This window comes from Stigmatopora argus, chromosome 15 (assembly GCF_051989625.1).
Source record: "Stigmatopora argus isolate UIUO_Sarg chromosome 15, RoL_Sarg_1.0, whole genome shotgun sequence".
Lineage (NCBI taxonomy): Eukaryota > Metazoa > Chordata > Actinopteri > Syngnathiformes > Syngnathidae > Stigmatopora > Stigmatopora argus.
The window spans coordinates 5194080-5217484 of NC_135401.1; the positions used below are offsets into that span (position 1 = coordinate 5194080).

Below are 23405 nucleotides of genomic sequence, written 5' to 3' on the forward strand. Positions count from 1 at the left end.
AACTGATCGAATTATTAGCCAATCAAATGAATATTACGTTATGGCCAACCCTCGGTTCAGCCAATCAGTATCGAGTTCATTGGCAGCAGCGTTGTCTCGAAGCACTGTGCGTTCTTTGTGTTGACATCTGCGGGGGATTGCGAGGTAATTTTCATATTAATCATCATTCATAAATATATTTAATCATCAAGTCGCTGTTGATGATGTACCTAACATATTACCGCCACATGATCGGAAGTGAGTTTTTTTGGGGGGGCGGGCGATCGCCCCTTTTTTTAGGTGACTGCTAGCCGGTCTCATTGTTAGCAGCTAGTGTAGCCTGGTCATGTTTTTAAGACGGGGATGTCTTATTAATACGATCTGCAGGATATATCACAAACAAGTTAATTTCCCTTAAACCTGGTATGATTATGAATGTAGCCTTAAGTTCATTTTGAAGATCGAGAGCAAAAATAGTCTATTAAATGCGATTATTGCAGTCATTGCTAGCCAACTCGAGTGTAGTGTCCATAAAAGAAGGTAATGATGAATCAAAAATGCCCATAAACTATAAAACAATGATTTCTACTTATTTTGCATCCAAGCCGAATTTTTGATTGTTTTTCTAAAGGCCACTTTTGTTGGTGACCCTGTTTATTCTGGTTCTGTCTTCATCTCTTCAGCGTTTGAATGGATATAACCAGGTGCACGGAGAAATGGGTAAAACAAGACCAAATTATTGTACCACAGAGCATCCATTTTGATCATAAACCATGACATCCACGCACGAATCACGCCACTTAATCCATCCAGACTTTTTTATGTGTTTGGTGGCACTGGTTGCTGGTAATACGCATGTTGTAACACACTAAACAGGAAATTAGCTTTCAATGACGCCGATAGATGTCCAATCCACACAATATGGGAAAGGTGGAAGTGAATGATCACAATTCTCTGCCATTGACGGCGATGGACGTTCAACCTATTTGGAACTGTTAAAAAAATAGGATGTTTATTGCTGTCAGTGGCAGCCAATGAATTGACTGCACTACTTGATTCATACAATCACAAACAAGACACTGTTTTTTTTTGGGTTGCAGTAGATCACAGTCACAAGTTATCATTTTTAGTTTATAGTAAAGTGAACCCTCACCAACAACCCCCAAATCTTCTTAGTGTATAAACAACTCTAAAATATTTTATAATAGACAGTTTAAACCTTAACCCCTTTGAATAAAAATGCACCATGATTGTAGTTTTATGTTTGTAATCATTTTTTAAAGAAAATATGTCCATTTCCCCCTGTTGTAATTGTAGAAAAATGTAATTTTTTTTAAAAAAAGAAGTAATTTTTGATGTACTAATAAGATAATACTAGTAATTCTTTGCTCGCCATTGACAGCGATCGATGTCATTTCATTTAAACTGGGAGAACTAGCTTTGAATGGTCACATTTCACTGCCTTTGACTCTTATTTATTCAATTTATTATTTGTTTTTGCATCAATTTGGACACACCTTGAACATTTTACCACCGGCAGGGGTTCACTGTGCTACCATTTTGATGCATTTCAACATGGCGAATGAAGCATTTCGTTCCTCGCCTGATCTTTTGCGCCCTCAACAGGAGAGGCCTCCAACATCTTCCATCATGTTGTCAAGTAAGAAGGCAGACGCTGGGTCCTCGTCTTCATCCTCCTCATCCTCGGCGGGCGCGGCGGGAGGCGGCGACAGGACGCAGAGCGCCGACGGCCCGACGGCCGTTTCGGTCTCAACCGCGGGACCGGCGGACGTCAAGAAGAAAGAGAGGTCGTCCCCGAGCGGTGAGTCGGCGGGAGCCCCTCTGCCTCACCAGGGAGGCGGAGGAGGCCCCGGCGTGCTGGACCCGGACTCGGCCGAAGTCCGCCGGACCAGCCGGCGCAAGCGGCAAAAGGTAAACATTATAGAATTTCGGCGCCGCCGACAGTCCGTTGAAAAATGTCCGTGTGGTCTTGGAGCAATTCAGGTTTTAATGTTGCTTTTATTGTGCCTACTGTTGCAGGTGGAGTACCGCGAGATGGACGAGAGCCTGGCCAATCTGTCTGAGGACGAATATTACTCCGAGGAGGAGAGGAACGCCAAGGCGGAGAAAGAGCGCAAGCAGGTCATCCCGCCGCCCGCCCCTCCGCCGGAAGAGGAGAACGATAGTGAACCCGAGGAACCGTCTGGTGAGTCTTGCCTTCGTCTGGAAGGACTGCCAGGTGATGGACAAAAAAACACTTGTTTTGTTGTAGTGCCCTTTGGTCAATCCAGACATTTGACAGACTATGTTCGTAATCAGGTGTGGAAGGCGCTGCTTTTCAGAGTCGTCTCCCTCACGACCGCATGACATCCCAAGAAGCCGCTTGCTTCCCTGACATCATTAGCGGCCCACAGCAGACCCAAAAGGTCTTCCTATATATCCGCAACCGCACAGTAAGCGCACCTAACTCCGCTTGGCCTACTCTTCAAAAAATAAAAACTTATCTTCAAATCTCATATGGTGGTTTTTGTTTAATTCCCTCTTAGCTCCAATTGTGGCTGGACAACCCCAAAATCCAGCTGACTTTTGAGATCACCGCACAGCAGCTCGAAGCGCCATACAACAGTAAGAAACTTCATCGTAATTAGAATAATAGAATACTTTTCTTTTTAAATTTCATTTCAACTTATTTTCTATACTTTCAGGTGATGCCGTGTTGGTCCATAGAATACACAGCTACCTGGAACGGCACGGGCTTATCAATTTTGGAATTTACAAAAGGGTCAAGACTTTACCTAGTGAGTTGACATAACAAACTAACAATGTGATGACATTCCATTTAAAGGGACATACAACACCTATTAAGAAGAATCTTTTTTCATGAAAGCGAAGGAAACGGTTCAATAATATTGAATAAATTAATGTATTTGATGTAGGAATAGAGACAATCTGAAAAAATCAAACAAAAAATCACATCATCCAGTCTAACGTTTCCATTTGCAATCTTTGAAAATACGTCTGATTGAATTTTAGCCAAGAAAACCGGAAAGGTGATCGTGATTGGCGGAGGGGTTTCCGGCTTGGCCGCAGCCCGCCAGCTACAAAGCTTCGGGATGGACGTCACCGTATTAGAATCCAGGGTGTGTAAGCTGTACAATTCTCATTTGGGTCTTAAATTTCCTTTTTTTTGTGTCTCACTGTTGGAATTTTCTCTCTTTTTTTTAAGGACCGCGTCGGCGGCAGGGTGGCCACATTTAGGAAGGGCAACTACGTCGCCGATCTCGGCGCCATGGTGGTGACGGGCCTGGGTATGATTGAGTCACCCATTTTTACTTAAAAATGTGATAGGGAGCGCTGCTGTTTATAAATATTGCATTCTTTTTGGTCTGTGTTTGAATAGGAGGGAATCCTATGGCAGTTGTCAGTAAGCAGGTTAACATGGAGTTGGCTAAGATTAAACAGAAGTGCCCTCTGTATGAAGCCAATGGCCAAGCTGTGAGTATGACCAGCTTGAATGTAAGAAGGAGCGCATGGAATTGCAAAACTGTTTAAATTCAATTCGTTTTTACTTAATTTCACGTATACATATATATATTTTTAAATTCCACCTAATATGTTCTCTCTTTCTCCTTCCCTCTCCTGTTTGGGCGCCTGCTGAACAACTTCAGGGTGAACGGTGCACTAGTGTATGTATTGGCTTACTTATATCATCTTTGTCTTCTGTTATACTGAATATGAAATATTAAGGAACACCATTTCCCTTCTCACTTTGCTGGGGTCTCCTTTTTTTGAGTAGCCTAAGCTTTTTATTAGTTTACATTTTGACAACGGATAAAAGGATGGATGCAGCAAATGAGAACTACAAAATTGAACATAGATTTAATTAAATAACACTAATTAATCACTCCAAAGTCAGGGTACCTTTAGTTGGAAGAAAAACCAAGCCCCTGCATTGTGTGAAAATATTAATAGTCAACTGACTGTTACATTTTATCGTAAATGCATACCTTATTTTAGATGCCTTGTTGGTCAATTTGATAGATTTTTCTTTTTGTGTGACCAGGTGCCCAAAGAGAAAGATGAGATGGTGGAGCAGGAGTTTAACAGATTGCTGGAGGCCACCTCCTTCCTCAGCCACCAGCTGGACTTTAACTTCCTCAATAATAAGCCCGTCTCCTTGGGACAGGCACTGGAGGTGGTCATACAGTGAGTTTGAGCACTTAGCATTTGGGACCCTGTGGCTGTTTTACCCCTATGCTGGATACCAATTTTAACTTCTCATCCTAATAAATAACATTCACAAGAATACATTCTATACTTCTGCACATCACCTAACAATCTACATTCTTGTACGCGCAGACTGCAGGAAAAGCATGTTAAGGATGAGCAGATAGAACACTGGAACAAGATTGTGAAGACACAAGAAGAGCTGCGAGATCTTCTTAATAAGGTGAGGAACTTCTCAAACTCAAAAAAAAGGATTCTCTGAAATTCAGTGAATGGAATGCTGACCTTTTTTTTTCCCTCCATCCCAGATGGTGTCCACCAAGGAGCGGGTAAAGGAGCTTCACCAGCAATTCAAAGAAGCCAGCGACGTCAAACCTCCTCGAGATATTACCGCTGAGTTCCTGGTGAAGAGTAAGCACAGAGACCTGACGTCACTCTGCAAAGTGAGCTCACGGATTGCAACACACACACACGCACAGCCACAATACACACTTGGGCATGCACCCGTGGGAATTTTTGTCCCGGCGACGCCGACGGATTCTCCAGCGACATTGAAACTCGAGACGTCTGCACCGAGGCTTCAATTATGACGTTCCCCACTTGCGTTACAGAAGGAAACTCTTTCCGAGCGGGCGTTGTGGCTTTACATGACACGCCGCCTGTCCACATTGGACATGTCCGCTGCTACTTTGAGACACAATTAGATTTCCTCAAGGTCATAATTGGTAGCAAGGAATCCTTTAATGCAATGCTATCTTAGTAAAGCAGACAGGCTATGTTTAAGTGGTTTAATGCCTGAGCAAGATGTATTATTAGCATGGGTGCTTACATTTTCTTTCTTTTGGGGGGGGGGTTGAAGGCTATTTCCATTTTTCCCCCTTCCCCTGCCAAATGGGAAGACAGTAAATGTTTATTTCCGTCCCCCTGATGGCAAAAGATGTCCTATCCCGTTTGGACTGGGAGGGTGGCAGCGAGTAAAAAACTGCTTTAAATTCACAGCAGCAATAAATCTGTATTTAATTCATTTGGTGTTTAAGTGAGGCCCTTAAATTTCAAGTAGAAGTAATGAAATAAATTAAGCAATACAGATCTAATGAAGAAATCTATTCAATTTCATAGTATTTAAACGAGCGTCCTTTTTTTCAAACACACTTTGCACGAGTGTGTGCGGCACAGCTGTCAATTGACACAATATTGCGCTTTGTGCAGGAATACGACGAGTTGCAGGAGCAACAGGGAAAACTGGAGGAGAAACTCCAGGAGCTTGAGGCCAACCCACCCAGGTGAGCGATCTAAATGACACTTCTTCAAAAGGGCATTGTTTTAGCCGTTTTTTAATTTGCATATTCCTTTTTGCGTCCACAGTGACGTCTACCTGTCCTCCAGAGACCGCCAGATACTTGACTGGCACTTTGCCAATTTAGAGTTTGCCAATGCCACGCCGCTCTCCACCCTCTCCCTCAAACACTGGGATCAGGTACGTCCCGGGCTTTTCAATGGGGAAACCGCGACGCCGCTCGGCTCACCTGTGACTTCCGTCCGCAGGATGACGACTTTGAGTTTACCGGCAGCCACTTGACCGTGAGAAATGGTTACTCGTGTGTGCCCGTGGCTCTGGCGGAGGGATTGGACATCAAACTCAACACAGCGGTGCGGCAGGTTCGCTACACGGCTTCTGGTGAGTGGGATTCATCCCGATTGCAATTCTAGACCTTGTGGTCTGTTGACCGAGTTTTTTTGTTGTTGTTCTTTTTCTCACCGCATCTCCTTCCAGGCTGCGAGGTCATCGCCGTCAACACCCGCTCGGCCACGCAGACGTTCATCTACAAGTGCGACGCCGTCCTGTGCACGCTGCCGCTCGGCGTGCTCAAGCAGCAGCCGCCCGCCGTGCAGTTTGTCCCGCCGCTGCCCGAGTGGAAGACCTCCGCCATACAGAGGATGGGCTTTGGGAACCTCAACAAGGTGAGTGGGAGGAGCTTGGATTGCCATCGTCTTCCGCAGTGACATTTGAAAGCCACGCTGGTGGCCTTGCCTCGAAATGTTTCTGTTTTGCCGCAATGTGCCGCAAAACCAGATATGGTCACCAGATGGAGCTCACACGGAAGTTCTCGTAGGAAATCCTTCCACATTTTCCTGAAAGTTCTTTCTCTTTGCAAGGTGGTGTTGTGTTTCGACCGCGTGTTCTGGGACCCCAGCGTCAATCTGTTTGGTCACGTGGGATCCACCACGGCCAGTCGGGGCGAGCTCTTCCTCTTCTGGAACCTGTACAAAGGTGATTAGTTTGTTGTCTATTGATGGCGTCAGACGTCCGACCGGTTTTGATCCCATTCAAAACGGATCAATGGACGTCAATGGCAACCAACAAGTGTGACTCACTCTCCTTCAGCTCCCATCCTGCTTGCTCTGATGGCGGGGGAGGCGGCCGGCATCATGGAGAACATCAGCGACGACGTCATCGTGGGACGCTGCCTGGCCATCCTCAAGGGGATCTTTGGGAGCAGCGCCGTTCCTCAGGTTCGCCAACTTAGGACCGCCAGATATCGGGAACGTATCAATAACCCCGTTCACCCCCGCCGCAGCCCAAGGAGACGGTAGTGACACGTTGGCGAGCCGACCCGTGGGCGCGGGGGTCCTATTCGTACGTGGCTGCCGGCTCTTCGGGAAACGACTACGATCTGATGGCTCAACCCATCACGCCGGGTCCCGCCATCCCGGGAGCCTCGCAGGTGAGGACACCCCAAAAAATAATAATAATTTGACGCTGCCTCCTCGCTCAACCTGAATCGTCTTTTCCAGCCCGTGCCGCGACTCTTCTTCGCCGGCGAGCACACCATACGAAACTACCCGGCCACCGTGCACGGCGCCCTCCTCAGCGGCCTCCGAGAAGCCGGACGCATCGCCGACCAGTTCCTGGGCGCCATGTACACGCTGCCCAGGCAGGCCGCGCCCACCGCCGCCAGCAATCCGCCTCAGGCTCAGCCGGCCGCCGCCACAGTCTGAAAGTGAAAACTTTTCCCGCCGCGACATTCCTAAGACTTTAAGGGGAATACGTGGTTTTATTTGTGAAGCGTGGACTTAGTTCATCTATTCATATGTCCGAGCCTGACAGAAGGAAGTCTTCACACTAAAAATGCCATTCAACTGTAGCCGGACATGTTCTCAGTGAAGTTGCAGAGTGTAGTATAGTTTGTATGAAAAAGATTTATTCAAATTGTTCTTGGCATTGATGTATTTCAACCCTGCCATTACTTTTTTTTTTTAATTATTGTTTTCTTATTAAAAAACTGAAACCTCAACTTGAAGTTGTCTTTGAATATGATGGCTATGAGAAAATGTCATTTTAATATATTGGCCATGAAAACCTATACAACTTATATATATTCACATAATTGTATTTAGAAGGGAATGAAAAATGAACCTACATTAGACTAGTCAGACGCAATCACGCTTTTTTGCATGAGTTATTATTTTGACATTTCTACAGTACAAGGGTCTCAAACATCAGCTAAGGCGCCAATATAGTATATTCAATTAAAGTGAGTGAGTTAAGTTTATATTATTATATTGTATTTTCAATATAAATTTACCTCAAACCACAACACACTTTCAACCTAAGACAGCAGTTAATAAATCAATCAAATTACAACATTAGAACAGATGTCCACTGTAGTGACCGAGTTAACCACATTAATCTATAATCCATTTAATTCATGATAATTTCGACAACCAATTGCACACATGCGAATAAGCTAAATATCTTCACATAAACCAACATTTTTTTGTAAATACAAGCAACATGCAGAAAAAATAAACTATTGACAACCCAAAACAAAGGTAACTATGTGCCTCAGAGTCAAAAAATAGCAATTCTTAATGCATGTGCATCACTTACTAGTAGCAAAATAAAGCGACAAATAGTTACACTGTATTGAGAGAACAACAGCCAGTACAAATACCGTAAAACTCACATTTGTTCGACTTCCAGGAGGAACTTTCAGTTCCCCACATTGCAATTTGATTAACAGACATTTGGCGAGCATGTACGATTTGCTGCCAACTAGTTAAGGTAATTGTGGGGAGAACAGGGTTGGTTGTCAAACTCAACAATCAGAAGTCCAATCAGATTCGCCGTCTACAACCGTCAATTGCAGCCATGCTTTTCCTCACCTTTTTATTAGCAACGAAATGCAACTCTGGCACAAGACGTCAAGTAACCGTGTGCAGTCTACCGTAATCATCACCATAAAACGGCTAAAACGAGCAACCGGTAGCGGAATAAAAAGAACACCTGCATTTGCAACAAGTAAAGCGCTGACTTTTTGCATTCCACCATGGAAAAGCTGCCAATGAAAGCGAAAAAAAACCCAACATTAAAAGCACACATTTGCACCCAGTCAGCGTGTTACAAACGTGTTGCTTTTTATTTTTTATTAGAATACATATGGTCTGCTGTACAGTTGGCAGCTTACCTACATGCCACATGAGAGTTAAAACATGCACAATGGATTAAATCTAAAAGGTGAACAAACAAACCAACAAACAAAAAAAAGTCACAAGCAGCCTCCTCCCCCCACACTTTGGCGGCTTATGCATAGACATAAAAGCCTTTTTTTTATTGCGATTACATGATTATGTCTGCACGCGACGTAATATTACACAAAAGCATCACAACCCCCTGTCGGTTTGATGGTACGGTCCAAAAAAATTCCCATTTGTGTGCAAGCTTCTTTCTTTGGCACAACAAACAGCAGAAGACGCACAAAGCCCGAATATGACGGATGTGGTGGAAATGTACTTTAACACGCAAACTCTCCAGGAGTGTATCATAACACAAAATATATATTTATATATATTGTTCTTAAAACCAAAATGGACAAATATATTCCAATAATATGGCCCACTTTACAAAATTACATTTTTTTCTTTACTTTAAATAAAATCTATCAGCTTCCAAAAATAAGACATCCTTTACTTTTTGCTTCTAACAAAGTCATAAAATGTTGATCCAGCTGGAAAGCAAACATTGCGGAATGATTTTGGCACAGGATAAAAATGGAACTCACTTTCCTAGTGCCAAAGCAAAAGACGGGATCACAAAGCAGCCCAAAAAAATACAAAAACAGACAAAAAACCGACAGGATAATCCATATCAGATCTTAAAGTTAAGTGCTGGTTAAATGCAGATTACAGTTTACCCAATAACACCGAGAACTGGCAGCTAGACGACAATAGGAAGGATGGAAAATAACTATTTATGTAAAGACTTATCTGAGTTCGGAGGGTTGGAAAAGTCACAAACGACATTTTGATGGACAACAGACTCATTTCATTGGAAGTCCAAGCATTCAAGTTAGCGTTCGCTACGTTCTGACAGTACATTAAAAGTTGGTCACAGCATGTTGGGATTGTTTTGGGAGTATGAAAATAAGACGTGGCGAATGAAAGTCTTTCTACTGAATTTTTTCGTGAGCTTTTTTTTTTTAAAATGAGTGTTACAATCTCAAATTTAGTTCCATTGAGTCAGTTGAGAGGAAGAGAATGAAGTAGAGTAAAACAGTACGTCACCAGGTTGCCATTTAAAGAAACGCTAGAGTGATGTCACAATCCACATCCCCTCAAAATTCGCTCAACATTCATGTCAGCAAATTAACCACAACGCTAATGAAAGCGGACACGCTGATCTATCGGAAGCCCAACGCGCTACCACATTTAGACGGACGGCTCACAGTCAGATGAGATCAAAAAGACAAGATTAGACATGGCCGACAACTTTAACCTTTCATAAGGCCGTTTGTCATTATCCCGTGACGGATTCTTGTTCCCTGGGAAACCCTTGGCATGTGCACCCACAATTCCTACCTAAAATTATTATATTTTTTTGCATCGGAAGCTGCATTCTGCTGCAAAAATCAGATATTCGGTCATTGTATTTCCCCTCAAAGATGAAAATGGAGGAAAAAGTCAATGGAGTGAAGTTTTCTAGCAGCATTTTTCTACGCCATTGCTGTATCCAGTAATTGTATTCCTAGCAGCAATGTTGCATAAATGCTCGAGTTAAAGCACATTTTGTGTTTTGTCAATAAATTCATGAAGCAAATTTGAGGAAATGCTAAAGGATGCCGCTTACATGCATGCGCACATGGGCTATAAATAAGTCAAGACATGGAACTTTGTTCTTAAAAAACAACAACATTATTTTCAACTGGTGTCATTCCAAACTAAAAATTTCACTTGAACTCAAAACCTAGCCAGCGTGCGAATCGAATTCCAGCTTTGCGCGTCCGATTGTAATCCCGGTCACCGATAACGGTTTTACAAGAAAATAAAGCACCATAGGAAATATAGTACTGAAGCTGATTAATAACAAAATATATTATTTCCCCCTACATGTGCATTGCATTGGATTGCGGAAGCAGAAACGATAACGCAACAGGAAGCCAATGACAGTTCACCAGCGAGCATGAAAAAAATAGTCCCCGTGGGAAAGAATCGGGGAACCATTTTAGGAGAAATGTTTGTGCAAATACGTGTGAAATGCTACCAAACATGCTAAGACGGTTTCATAGGGAAAATGGATGGCTCTCTCCCACCCCCACTTGTGCGGAACTGAGTAATTTGCTTCCTGTTTTTTTGGTCGCGCTGAAAGTGTCAGCATCCTTTCAAGGGAATCGACATGACGCAGCAGTTTCTGGTGAGATGAAGTGATACGCTCTTCTTTGTCACGTCTAGAAGCCAAGTATAGAATACATCCAAACAAGCAGAAGAGGAAGAGATGTTTACGTTTTGACGTGCATTCAAGGTCACAGTTAAGTTGTTTTTTTTAGGATGGGAGGCTTTGTCTTCTTTTTTTTCTTTTCTTTTTTTTAAACATAGCTGTGGTTGTTTTTTCCTGTCCTTGCTTGTTCAAAAAAAGCTGCAGTGAGCTGGAGATGATGACGCGTGATTCCTACTAAGGCATCTGTGGGAGAAAAAAAAAATTGCGAAATATTAATTAATGTCATTCTTTTTAAAAAAAAATGTATTTATAGAGGATTAAAGATTAGTGTCCTTGAGGATTTGTGGTTGTGCTCATCTTACCTGGCCTCCCACTTGGTTTGGCTAATGATGCCCAGTCTGCCGATGGCTCCCCACCCGACTAGCCATGCCGCTCTTTCCCGACGCCTGACCCCGACTAGACCACTGCTCCCCTTTGGACAATAACACCGTGGTTTTGGACGTACGGTCGTGTGTGCTTTCCAGGGGGACGGAATTTGCGGCGGATAAGTGTTGTTTCCATGATACATTTTCCGGATTTGCACCCTGTGGAGGAAAAAAAAGGGAGAAAGGTGACTAACAATGAACTAAGACCATGTTGAGCAGTTTTGGACCATTATTTTCTTAGTTTTTTTGTATCCTTTTGGGTACTAAAGCATGATTTTTCTTAGGTACTGAGTTTTTGAAAACAAAATACCTTGCAAAGTGAGATATTTAATGCCATTTACCAGCACAGAAGGGGAGAACGGGATTGGTAATCACAAAAGGTGGTTTTGCAACCAACAGAGGGCAGTAATAATTTCATTATAAAAGCTCTTTCTGACACTCTTTTGGGTATATTTGAGTCCAAAATATGTTTTGCTTTCATTTTAAATTCCCTTATTGTAGCCTTTAATAAAGTCAATTAAAAAATGTGAAGCTTTTCACTCCATTTTTAACTGAGTTTTAGTGTTACTATTAAAAAGTAGAAGAACAAACCAACAGTTTAGATATACATTAGTATAGTAGCTAGGCTGTTATTTGCTATTTTATAGCTAAAAAACACGACCCCACATTGAGGATGGTTGTGACAAAATCCTAATATCTTTGGTTTATAATAAAATACTAAGAGTTCACAAAGGAAAATCTATCACTAACAATTAATGGTCTCTGTAATTAATGAATGACTGTTCTAAGATGTGTTGACGGGAAGACATTCATGAAAGAGTAAAAAATTGTGGCCTCGAATTCCATTTGGTGCGCCAGGCTTGTTTGCTCGGGAACGGAGTTTTAATGGGCATTGGGGCTAATTAGCTTCGATTAGAGCTGGACCGACCGGACTGCTTTCGCTGCGTCTCGGAGGGAAACAGACAGGAAATAAGTCACCCGCCAGGCCTGCAGATGGGCGTGCCATTGCGGTCACTTCCTGCTCCAAGTCAACGAGGGAAGGAAACATTAGGGTGGCAATATTCTCCTTCTATGGTCAGCGGGCTGTGTTTCGCACTGTTCCCTGCTGCCTGCAACAAGACACTTTTGCGTTGTGTTCGGAGTAATAAGCAGTGTGTGTAAAGCTTTAATCCTTATAATAGCTGGCAAATGGAGTGGGAACATTGACACCCACATTTACACAAAGTAAGGGAAAAGGAACATCAGGCTGTTGAAAAGTTGCAGCCTCAGCATTTGTTATAAGTGCAAAAAATATTGAATGAACTATGGAGGATTTTGCTTCCGAAAAAAAATAAGGCCCTGTATTGTGATTTTTGTGATAACGTGGGTACAGAAATAGGATTTGAACAGGATGACTTTTGTGATCCCTGGTAGCAAACGCGTGAAGAGAAAAATGTCGCATCCAGAATAAACGTTCTCAGGCGAAAGTACAATATGCTGGCGAGTATGAGAACATGTCCACATGTGGCTTTGAGTCAATATTTGGTTAAGAGTAACATCAGCCCAATATAAATGCTGTTAATGTGTCCCGGCAGAGCAAAGTCACTAAAAGTTTTGGCGGCAGCCCACAGCGGCTCCTGTTCACGTTTATTCAAGAAAACGACGGCACCCAAATTCTTCATTCTTTACTACTGCAAAAGTAATATATACATTATAAATTGCATAAAATATAAGTATTTTTTATGGGGATTTATATTCACCAGACACCAAAAACAAAAATATATTAATAATAGTGAAAAAATTAAATGGTGAAAAACAGACTAAATGTTAACATATCATATTAGCAATTTTTCAGTAAATAAAAAAAATGTTAACATAGCATATTAGCAATTTTTCAGTAAATTAAAAAAAATGTTAACATAGCATATTAGCAATTTTTCAGTAAATTAAAAAAAATAGACAACCAAAAGTGTTTGATAGTCTGGAAACATCTGATTTTACTCTGGTAAACAATGATAAATAATAATTAGTAAATAATGGATAGACTTACCAAGGCATACATCTCAAATGTATAGCACATGCATGAATGGCCATTTCAAAAAGAAGCTTCTGCAATACCCATTATTTTGCCAAGAAAAACCTGTCTGCCCTTTGTTCCACATACAATTCATAAGAATGACTTTGCCTTGCCAAACCAAACTATTAAATGACCTCTTCCAATACACAATATTGTTGAATTTAGATCATATGTTTCCGAAAAATGGATGGTCACGCTTGCTTAGTCCGGATGAAAGTTTATACAGAACCCACCTCGAACCTACATTTGCGGTCCGGACCGACATGAGGATCCTGCTCAAAAGTTGTATTCCAGACATACAGTAGACTTTGCCTCTGGTTTTAGACTCAACACGGGATGTTTTTAGTGTATTTCTCATTAGCTGTAATTATATCTCATTTATATAAGCATGATGAGGTTTCCTGATGCCTAAATGGACTCAAGTGCCATAAGAAGTGGAGCAAATGCAGTTTTTACACTTTCATGTTAAGTGAGCTATTTTAGTTACTATGATGTGTGGGTTTAATTATGTATAATAGATAGTAATAATCTGTTTAAAGGAAAGACATGACTTCAGCAATGCAAAGAATGTTCTGCATCTGACTAGACCAGAGGTTAAAAAGGTTTCCCCAATAATCAATGATTGTTGCGGTCAGGCTGGCTCCTTCTTAATGACGATTGATTTGGGATATCTGCAACTTTCTCGTCCCCCTGGTTCTGTAAATGGACAGAATTTCCTAAAGTCTAGAACAATAGAATTGGCCTAGTTTGGACCAATTTACGTTAAACCACATTCATGGAGTCTACATATAAGCTCGTAATATACAAGCCTCCTCTGTCAACCTTTGACACTGCAATCACACACTAATCCCCCATCTCCCACTGTCCTGACTGCAGCTGTATTTATCCAAACCTCTCGGGAATGAACGCAGTAGAGACCATCGAAAATGCGCCAAGGCGAACATTATTGGCTGCACTGAAAGAACTACAGAGAAGACTAACGATGACCACTATTTGAACTGTGTTTTTCTTGCAGTCTGGTCAATTTGCGTCGCTAACCGCCGCAATCTAAATCAAGTGGCCACTTTGTTGCTCCCAAAAAAATCAGGATGAACATAGTTCCATCAGGGCTGCAATTCAAGCAATTAGGTTTAGGAAATTCCCCAAATGCACAATTGACTAAATACTGAATGAAAGAGGCAGGATGGGCAGTACATCAGGTCTGAGGTGAATGACATCATCTGAGCCACAAAACAGGAGGAGGGGGTTCATTTTGAAAACCTATCTAGTGGCTCCAATGTAACCAGAACCACTCCAGTAGGACTGATGTTAGACGGAGGTCAAAAAGAGGAGACTAACTGAAAGAGAAAACATTGGCTCCAGCTCATACAAATTCTGTCAGCGTGCAACTAATGAATGATTTGTGGTCAAGGCCATGTAGTGAAGATGAATTGGCAGGATTCCGCAGGATTGCTTTAAAGGTTTGAATAGCCAATTATACAACAATTGGCATTAGACTTCAAGATTTGATCACTCTATTCTTGAGCTTGGCTTAACTAAGCAATTGAGAGAGAAGTCTCTTGGACAGTTAGTCATCTGGCAGTAGATGGCAGATCTGACCTCAGTTGGACACGCTATCCTTGCGTTTTATGCAATCAATCCAGTCTAAAAATTCATCTTATTCTGAATACACAATCAGAGCTTTGGAGACCAGTGGATATTATATTAACCATGTCTTTATAAAGAGGAAGTGGCAAAAAAGGGGCAGTGTAGCAGTGATTTGTGAGGTTGTAAACCACTCAGGTCAGGAATTCATTCCGATTCTACCACTACCCCCACAGTTTCCGAGACTGTGTGCATACCTGCATCTATTTTAGAGCAAAAGTGCCTTTAGAGTTACATTTTTGCATCACACGTTTTGCGTATACCGACAAAAAACCTAATGTATTTTGTACCATTGTCCCCTCTAGTAGTGGACTATCCATTTAAATCCAACCTCACCATTTGGAGTTATGTAGTCTACAAATGTGTTTTGAAGATCTACTGCACAAAACCACAACTGGCCAGGTTTTTACAAAGTATGGAATCCAGAGGTTCTGGGTACTATAGGAGAACCTATGGCTAACCGCAAGTAATGCCTCATTTACACAAACTTTCAAGTTGAACGTTGTCTCAGTGGGATTCATTATATTTGATTGGCAGCACCGTAATTTCACCATAATGCGATTTTAAACCAAAACACCATAATTGTGCAGGCTTTTAACTCTTTAGGATTTGTAAAGTGTTCTGAATGACCCAAGGTTCAGAGAGAGGTATTTTTCTTTGACCACTGTGATTCCACAAGAGAGTGAGTAATTCTTCCCTGAATTCAGTTCAGATGCTTGCAATATCAAAAGGATTACTAGGAGAAATATTTTTTGTGCTGATACATTTGAATGTACCATTTCCTCCAATATCATCTGTGTATTCAACATTACAACATCCATAAAAGGATTAGCCTCATTAGCTGTTGTGAATGGAATATTTGGAGATTGTGATTTAATTACATATAATATTTTCTTAGTAATCATTTATGGAAAGGAAACTAGAACATATTATAATATTTTAACGGCATAATATCTTGAGTCCACAGCTGTACCTGTGATCGTTGCGAGTACGAGCGGTTCCAGGACTGAGAGGTGACAGGTGCGTGAGGCACTATCCTTCCCAAGGCTCCTGCTACCACTGACGGAGACTTGGCACTTCCACCACGATGGAGCACTGATTCCTCGTGTTCTTTGTCATTGGCCCGCATGTATATCTGCAAGCGCACAGAGGAATCATACATCATACAACACCAACATCCAGCTTGTTTCAATGCTGCCATTTTTAGCTCATATTTACATCTTCAGAGGTTGGTTTGACTCCCCTTGCAGCAGACACAATCCCATCAGTTCTCAGTCCATGGCTCCCGGACTCCTCAGAGACGACCGTTGTTGCCAGATACGCTTTCCATGTTTGTGCGGTTTCCAGCTCATCCTCAGAACCCCTATCTGTAATCCCCCTCCCACCCGCTCTTCGTCTATCCTTCTCATCAGATGCAATGCCTTTGTTCTTCCAGGTGCTTCTCAAAGTTACATTCTTCGTGTCTGGTAAATGCTCTTCCTGGGAGTGCTGCCTATGATTTTGGTTTTGCCAGCTGCTGAAGGTGGTGGGGCTATTTGATCTTTCAAAGGCAGAATCCATGTCGTTGAGGTCAACAGAGTTTGTGTCTGGTGATTGGGGGCTAAAGTTGCTGCGTTGGTAGGCAGTGGGCCTAATGGTTTTCTCCACCCGGGAGGTGCTGTGGAGCCTGGACTTGGATGAGGAATCATTGTGGTTATCCGCTCCATAGTCCTGGTCGTGGCTTGGCCGTTTCGTGATATCGCTCTTGGGGATGGAGATTTCGTAAGGGATTGAGACGCTGCCAAGGTGTTCACTACTAGGGCCTGTCCAATGAAAGTGTACAAAATAATGAAATATTTGTATGCATTCATTTATAAGTTCATATTGTTCCGTGATGTAGTTTATGACTAAAATAGGTGCAGATTAAATACATTTGTTCCCAATGTAAATTAAAATGTTTGATTCAACCTTTAGAGAAGCCTAATAAATAACCACAGGTTTGAAATGCTGGGACATGGTGATTCCTAAATTCATCACGGAAGAAATCAAATGAAGTAAATGACGGACAACTTACCGATGAGAAAGTTACTGGTGGATGTGTGGCGTTCCTTGGCGGACAAGGGCTCACTGGAAACACTGCTGCAGCGGCTGCTGGTTCTGGAAGAGCTAGCGTCGTTGGGATAGAACGTTATACTGCTGGTGATTTTATTGGGGTTGGGGTTGGTCAAAATGGGTTTGGTGGATATTTTGGGCTTTCCATTAGCTGGCAAGGGTTCTGAAATCATAATTTCTTTCCTGTCGATTTCAATAATAGCAGGTTTGATGATGGCCTTTGACGTCCGCGCTTCACGCGGGCTGCAAACTCGCTGCACTTCAAGCCCAGATGTGTTACCAGTACCTCTTTCAACTAAATTTGTTCTGCTGTGGAGCTCTTCATCACATGAGCTCCTGGTGGAAGAGCCCTCTGAATGAGAGTCCTTGATGTGGGAATATCTGGAATATCTAGAGGTTGCAGTCCAACTGCTTTGGGTTGTAGTAGTCATTTCATTTACAGTCTCCGCTTCTGAGGGCCTTGAACCGATTGACTCTGTTTCTGAAGCAGAGGAATGACCCTCAGATCCCTGGTCATTTGGCAGCAGTTGATTGACATTGGATCTGTAGGCTTTGTATGATCCATTGGCCTTAGACAGGCTGTAGGAGACTGAATCTTGAGCTGGGTCTATTGATTCCTGGTCTGAGGTCTCTAGTGCAGTGGTACTGCTCTCAGGCACAATGTCGGAGCTGTTCGATTCACTGTCACTGCCTCCGTACAATTTAGAAATCTTTTCTATTTTGCTCTTTTTGCCATCCCCATCACTCTGCCTGTGGACTGTCCTCAGGGGCTTCTGGTCATTGGCCGCTGGGGGATAGCGACTGAGAACGGACGCCTTTTTAAAGTCACTGGAGGGTGTATTTAAAGAACTATACATGGCTCCCTTGTATGCCCTTTCCTCGGTTCCTCTGCTTGTTTCTTTTGTTACATTATCTGATGAAACAAAAGTATTCTGGGTTTTGGGTATCCTCCTGCTTTTGTGTGCAGGACTGACGGTTCTCTTGGCAGACATTGCAGAAGTCTCCTCTGAGCCGGTGAATGCTTTCATCCTCAGTTTGTTTTCTCTCTTGTGCTGTGGAGAGAGATCTCTGATCCTGTGCTTGGGGGAACTCGGCTCTGTGACAGATGCAGCACCGCGATACTTGGGCTTCTCTTGCCTGAAATTTCCCTTTACAATCTCTTCATTCTCAGCTTTGCCATTCTCCAGATGCTTGGCAGGGCTGTTGGGGCAGATGTTAGCACTTCCGTTGCCTTGCTTATCCACACTGCTGATTCCGTTTCCTCCAGTCCCACCTTTACTGCACAGCTGCGTCTTGAGCTGTTCCACCTGCTCACTTAGTTGGCGAGTCCGATTGCGTTCCATCTGGAACTTTTCGTGAAGCTCACCATTTTTTGACTCGGAGCTTTTCAAGTCATCCTCTACAATCTCCAGCTGTTTGAGGCGGTTCTTAAGCCGTTCCACTTCCTGTGTCAACTCTCTCACTTTGTTGTCCTCCTCGGGTGACCCTGCGAGGCCAATGTTCTTCTGATTCTCCGATTTGTTCATCAGGCCAATGTTGTAGTCGAGGCCTTTCTTACGTCCAGCCAAATTAGCGGTGTGGATACCTGTGGAAGACAGCTCCTCTTCAATTCTTGTCCTCATGAAGTCTGCTCGACCAGGATCTACTGACATACCAAGGCGCTCAAGTTTCTCTGTGAGCTTTAGAATGATCTTCTCATCTTCTCTTTGTTTCTCTCGTATCCTTTTATGCTCATTCTCAAAGGTCTGGCGGAATCCTTTCAACTTGTCAAAGTCAGCTGCTAAAGCTTGCTCTGCTTTTTCCAGTTTCGCCTCAGAACCCTCCAATTCCTTTAAACGATCTTTGAGCGCCTCCAGCTCTGTAGAAAGCTTCCTGGTTAAGTTTTTCTCTTCATTGAGGCTGAGACAGAGCTGACTACAGTCTGATTTGCTTTTCCCAAAGGCTTCTTCCAGTTTCTCCAGTTCTGACATCCTCCGCTGTAGATGTTCAATCTCAGCCTTCAATTCAAATGTAAGGTTTTCTTCCTCCTCCAGTTTCTCTCGGACAATGCGGCAGAGGTCTTCCGCTTTGCGTACCTCCTCATCTTTACCTTGGATTTTCAAGAGTCGTTTCCTCAGGGCCTCTACATCAGCAAGCAAGGATGAATTACTTCCTTCAGCTTGGATGATCTTGTCCTGTGGAGCATAATTCACACATTGACTACATTATTTCTCGGCTAACTTTAATTCTCCAAACACCTCTTATTTTAAAAGTCAACCATTACTAACCTGAATGTCAAGCAACTCATCTTCAGACTTCTGGAGCTTGTTAGTGGCTTCCTCCAATTCATCAAGCCGTCTACTCAGACTTTGTAGCTTGTGCCGCTGGTGGCGATGTGTCATGTCAGACATGCTTACCACGTCTATTTTATTGTTTTTCTAGCGTCTCGTGTTATCTTCAGGTTATTTGTGCATTTGCAGAGGTCCACATTTGTTTTGTGATGACCAAGTCAAGGTCGAGGTTAGACAGTCACTGGTGTGAAATTGTCCGTAGTCTGTGATTAGTTGCACTGGTTCTTAGTGGTGCTTTAAGACGTTAACTTTGCATCAGCTTGACAGTTGGACAATTGCATCTAAAAAGGAAGGTGAGATGAAAAAGTGCTTTTAGTCACGGCACACCCTCATAATATAATTCAATTCCATTTGTTATCCTAAGAGTGAAGTAAGTTAAAACACAGTGTAATAATTTAGCGGTTATTTTCTCCTTTGTTATTGAACCATCAAGATATGTGTTCACCTTGCTTTGTCCTTTCAACGTACTGCAGTAGGGGGTGGGGATTCTTTAATGCGCTAGTGTGGATGGGGGTTTGGACATGCTTGTACAGGTTGCTCCTATGCACATTAGTGTTCCTGCTCCTAACATTGATTTCGGCTCGCCTCCACAATTCTGCTGACAGCGGCATTTCTCAATAACTCAGGCCTTTACAATCTAACAGCCCTATGCTCACACACACCCATCACCATAACGTCAACATTACCCCCTTCTAGCAATGAACATTGATGAATACATTGTGACAATGTGGTCCAGACTCATGTCTGTCTTTTTTTAAGTATTAGAAAGTACACTGCAAAGACCAAAATTGCATCAATTGTATGAAATAAGTGATGAATAATAATCAACAACGATTAATTAACTGTGCAATATATAGTACAGTAATCAAAATCCATGTCCAAGAGCAATAATGGCATGTACGTGATAAAAACATTGATGTCACTGTTATTTAGAGCCCCCCCAAAATGTTGCCTCCAGTTTAACGAATCTGTTTAGCCTTTTGAAAACTGCAGGTGACGCAAAGGATATATTAAGACCATCCCCATTCAGAAAATATTGAATACATATTTTATTTGCAAAGAATCAGATGCTCTGATATCCCCACTTCCCAGTTTGCAGACCCCAGCATGACACCGATTAGTAGCACAGAACAGGCCGTCTGTCAGCAGATCCTCCATAAATCAAACAGTCTGAGCTTTTGTCTCATGCAAGATTCAGGTGGTGGGCTATCCTGCTCCAATTACCCCCTGTATTCTCTCTTTCATTTTACTAAGCAGGCGCCGCTATTGACCATCAGCCCGAGGGTGGGATAAAACATCTGCACACATCATCACTTATCAACCACTCCCAAACTCCCCTTTGTGTCTTCCCTCAACTCGTGTTCAAAGGGTGAAAACCACTACAAATAAAGACTGCCAGTCTGATGTTGTTTTAAATATGGTTAACGCTTCAAAAAAGATCCAACACTGCAGTAAACAGTTTGTGGGGCACGTTGAGTTGCCAACATGGTTTACTCCTGAATTACTTTATGTACTTTCCGTTGTTTAATTTGGTGTGGGAAAAATCTACTCGCCGCACAATTTATTAAACATCTTGTTGAACACAAAATTAAACACTTTGAAAAGGCAATCTGGCACCGATTAGGTTCCGGGAAACAAAAAAGGCAAGCTCAAAGTGGCGTGCTGAAGAGAGCCTTTTATTCGAATGATTCCGCACTTTCATGAGGTCTGGCGGTTTAAACAAGCGGTAATCGGCGAAGCCCAAGAAAGGAAATAACAGTTGCACACTACCAAACAAACAATTTCTTTCTGGTCACTGTGGTTTTATTATTTTTACTCTCCATATTTGAATCACATAGAATAATCCACAGTGATGTTGAAGATTCAAATTGTAGAATACAAAGGAATCAAATTCAGTTTTATTGTGAGACACCTTATTATTTATTGTGTGACTCCGATTTGTAATTTATTCTAAGGTCTGATTATTGAACCAGAAATGCTTGGTCACAGTTGAGCAGAGTTTACCGGCATATCTTTTGGAAAATTGGGTGAAAGCCAATTGACGTCCAGGTATTCCACCTGTATTGTGAAATGTGAAAGTTGGTAGACTGTCCAACAATCAAAAGAAAATCCACAATGGAATGAATTGCACAAGTATGAAGATGTTCCGGATGAAACTAAGACGTTGAGAAACATCTCAACAAAAGATGATGTGAATTAAGACATCCACTGTCCAAGATCTGGTCTCATTGTGCCTTTTCTTTCACTGCAGGCTTCCTTTTCCCTTCTTCACTCCCTGATCTCTCCCCAGAATCTCTCACTTACACGCACACCAGCACGACCAAGGGGGCGCTTTTTATGGGCAGCGGCGCGTGCAAAACGACTTTGGCAAGGGCCCACCTCTGCCAAACCAATCAACATACCTGAAGCATGATTATCACGGGACTGGGCCCTCATTAGCAGCATTTATGACGGGAGAAAGATTAACTCATTGGCTGCCTCTGAAAGCATTAGAGGTCCATTGTCGTCAATGGCACTGAAAAATGAGCTTTCAAAGCCCACAGTCGAAATAAATTTGATATCTATACTTGCCATTTGGAGCCTGTAATTTCCACATTTTCACATTTTTTCTTGGCCGCAACAGATAATGCACACACTGGCCAAGTATAAAACATTTTCTTCCGATTTTTTTTCTTTTACAAATCCCTGAAGATTGATAAAATCAAATGAAAATAAAGGAAATATATTGAAATATAGTAATAGTAGCAGACAATAAGACAAGTTGAAAGAATAAAAAGTCAATTAAAAGTAAAGTAATATAATAAAGTATATCAAAACATATGAAGACACGGCCTTAAATTGTCTAAAAGGCTAAAAACCAAATAGCAACAACCAGATTTTTGTCTCTAACCTCATTTGTTAGCCCCCAAATACAAATACAAGCATTATAGCCCGCCCCCCACACACACATGAACAATGTCATTTCACCAGCGAGACGGTGACAGAAAAGTCAACATCCACAGGCTAAAACTGCTGCAGTTGCTTTCCTCAACTGTAAACGGAAAATGAGACCATGACTCCAAATTTAGTACGTTTCGCCACATTATACCGTCCTACACAAAACTAAACTCTGACGCAGACACATTAAAAAGGTACCACGGATCGGATATTGAGGTTCCCAAGAGAAGAGGGAATTTTAATAAAACTTATTGGAAAGACAAGCATTTCTTTCTCTCACACGCACAAAGTTTAAAATCGCACACCATATCATTAAAAGGCTTTAGCCACTCTCTTCCTGCTGCCTTTCTTGTACATTCTGTTCTTCCCACCAAAAGGCAGGAGGGGGGAAAAATAGCCCCTCTTGCACTTGACATGAGCAACTTGCGGCTTCCAAACTCCGTTGCCTAAAAGATGGCGGTTAATAAAGACTCCAAGCTAAATAACGTCCACCGCATCTTCATGTGCGGGATGTTTGCCAGTTTGGCCTTGCGAGTGTGTATTTGTGTGTGTGTGTGTGTGTGTGTGTGTGTGTGTGTGTGTTTGGGGAGAGATGCTGGCGCAGCAATGGAAGCCACAAGATGGTGGAGAGCTGGTGCTTGGCCTGCATTTTTCAAGTTTTTCCAAGAAAGCGAAAACAAAGCAGCCCATAATGTTCGGCTTGTCGTTTCCTGTGCTGTCAAGTACCGTAGGTCTCGCACACCGAAACTCGGGAAAGAAATTAAAGGCTGCTGTGCATTTGAGCAGAACAGTGGGTAGCCAAAGTCACGGAGCTCGCTTCTTGTCAGTGCGGCTATTTTACATTGCTCCTACATTATGTGGGAAAAATATGTTTTTAGGTTTGCAAAGTTTACTAAGATCACGATTGTCCCTGGCATTTAAACCATGGATCTGTGACATACTCCAAGGGTTCTTTGGCATATAAAGTAAAGAGCAAACTGTTTTATTTTTTTAAATTGAAA

The 23405-nt window shown here is 42.4% G+C and overlaps 2 protein-coding genes across 7 annotated transcripts in view; one reads left to right on the top strand and one right to left on the bottom strand.

Moving 5' to 3' along the window:
• The first annotated feature begins 74 nt into the window (after positions 1-74).
• Positions 75-7502, top strand: kdm1a (lysine (K)-specific demethylase 1a). 6 transcript variants are annotated; one of them, XM_077620200.1, is made up of 22 exons: positions 75-144; positions 663-699; positions 1606-1911; positions 2020-2218; positions 2299-2432; positions 2526-2604; positions 2685-2777; positions 3013-3119; positions 3206-3287; positions 3380-3474; positions 3648-3665; positions 4043-4185; positions 4339-4429; positions 4515-4649; positions 5416-5489; positions 5572-5683; positions 5752-5884; positions 5981-6168; positions 6364-6478; positions 6593-6720; positions 6786-6932; positions 7003-7502. In XM_077620200.1, exons 2-22 carry the CDS (start codon positions 670-672, stop codon positions 7204-7206), a joined length of 2613 nt encoding a protein of 870 aa, XP_077476326.1. In that variant the 5' UTR covers positions 75-144; positions 663-669; the 3' UTR covers positions 7207-7502. The 6 variants fall into 6 exon arrangements, with proteins under 6 accessions (XP_077476326.1, XP_077476329.1, XP_077476324.1 ...); XM_077620203.1 differs by having other exon boundaries at positions 2020-2185; XM_077620198.1 differs by having other exon boundaries at positions 1606-1910; positions 2016-2218.
• Positions 7503-8600: 1098 nt separating this feature from the next.
• Positions 8601-23405, bottom strand: part of luzp1 (leucine zipper protein 1) — a 32243-nt gene continuing 17438 nt past the window's right edge. Inside the window, exons 3-8 of the mRNA XM_077620197.1 lie at positions 19405-19748; positions 17100-19311; positions 16265-16848; positions 16020-16181; positions 11284-11505; positions 8601-11164 (exon numbers count right to left, since the gene is read on the bottom strand). Coding sequence (XP_077476323.1) covers positions 11305-11505; positions 16020-16181; positions 16265-16848; positions 17100-19311; positions 19405-19527 — 3282 coding nt within the window. The 5' untranslated portion in view covers positions 19528-19748 and the 3' untranslated portion in view covers positions 8601-11164; positions 11284-11304. The remainder of the gene's footprint in view (positions 11165-11283; positions 11506-16019; positions 16182-16264; positions 16849-17099; positions 19312-19404; positions 19749-23405) is intronic.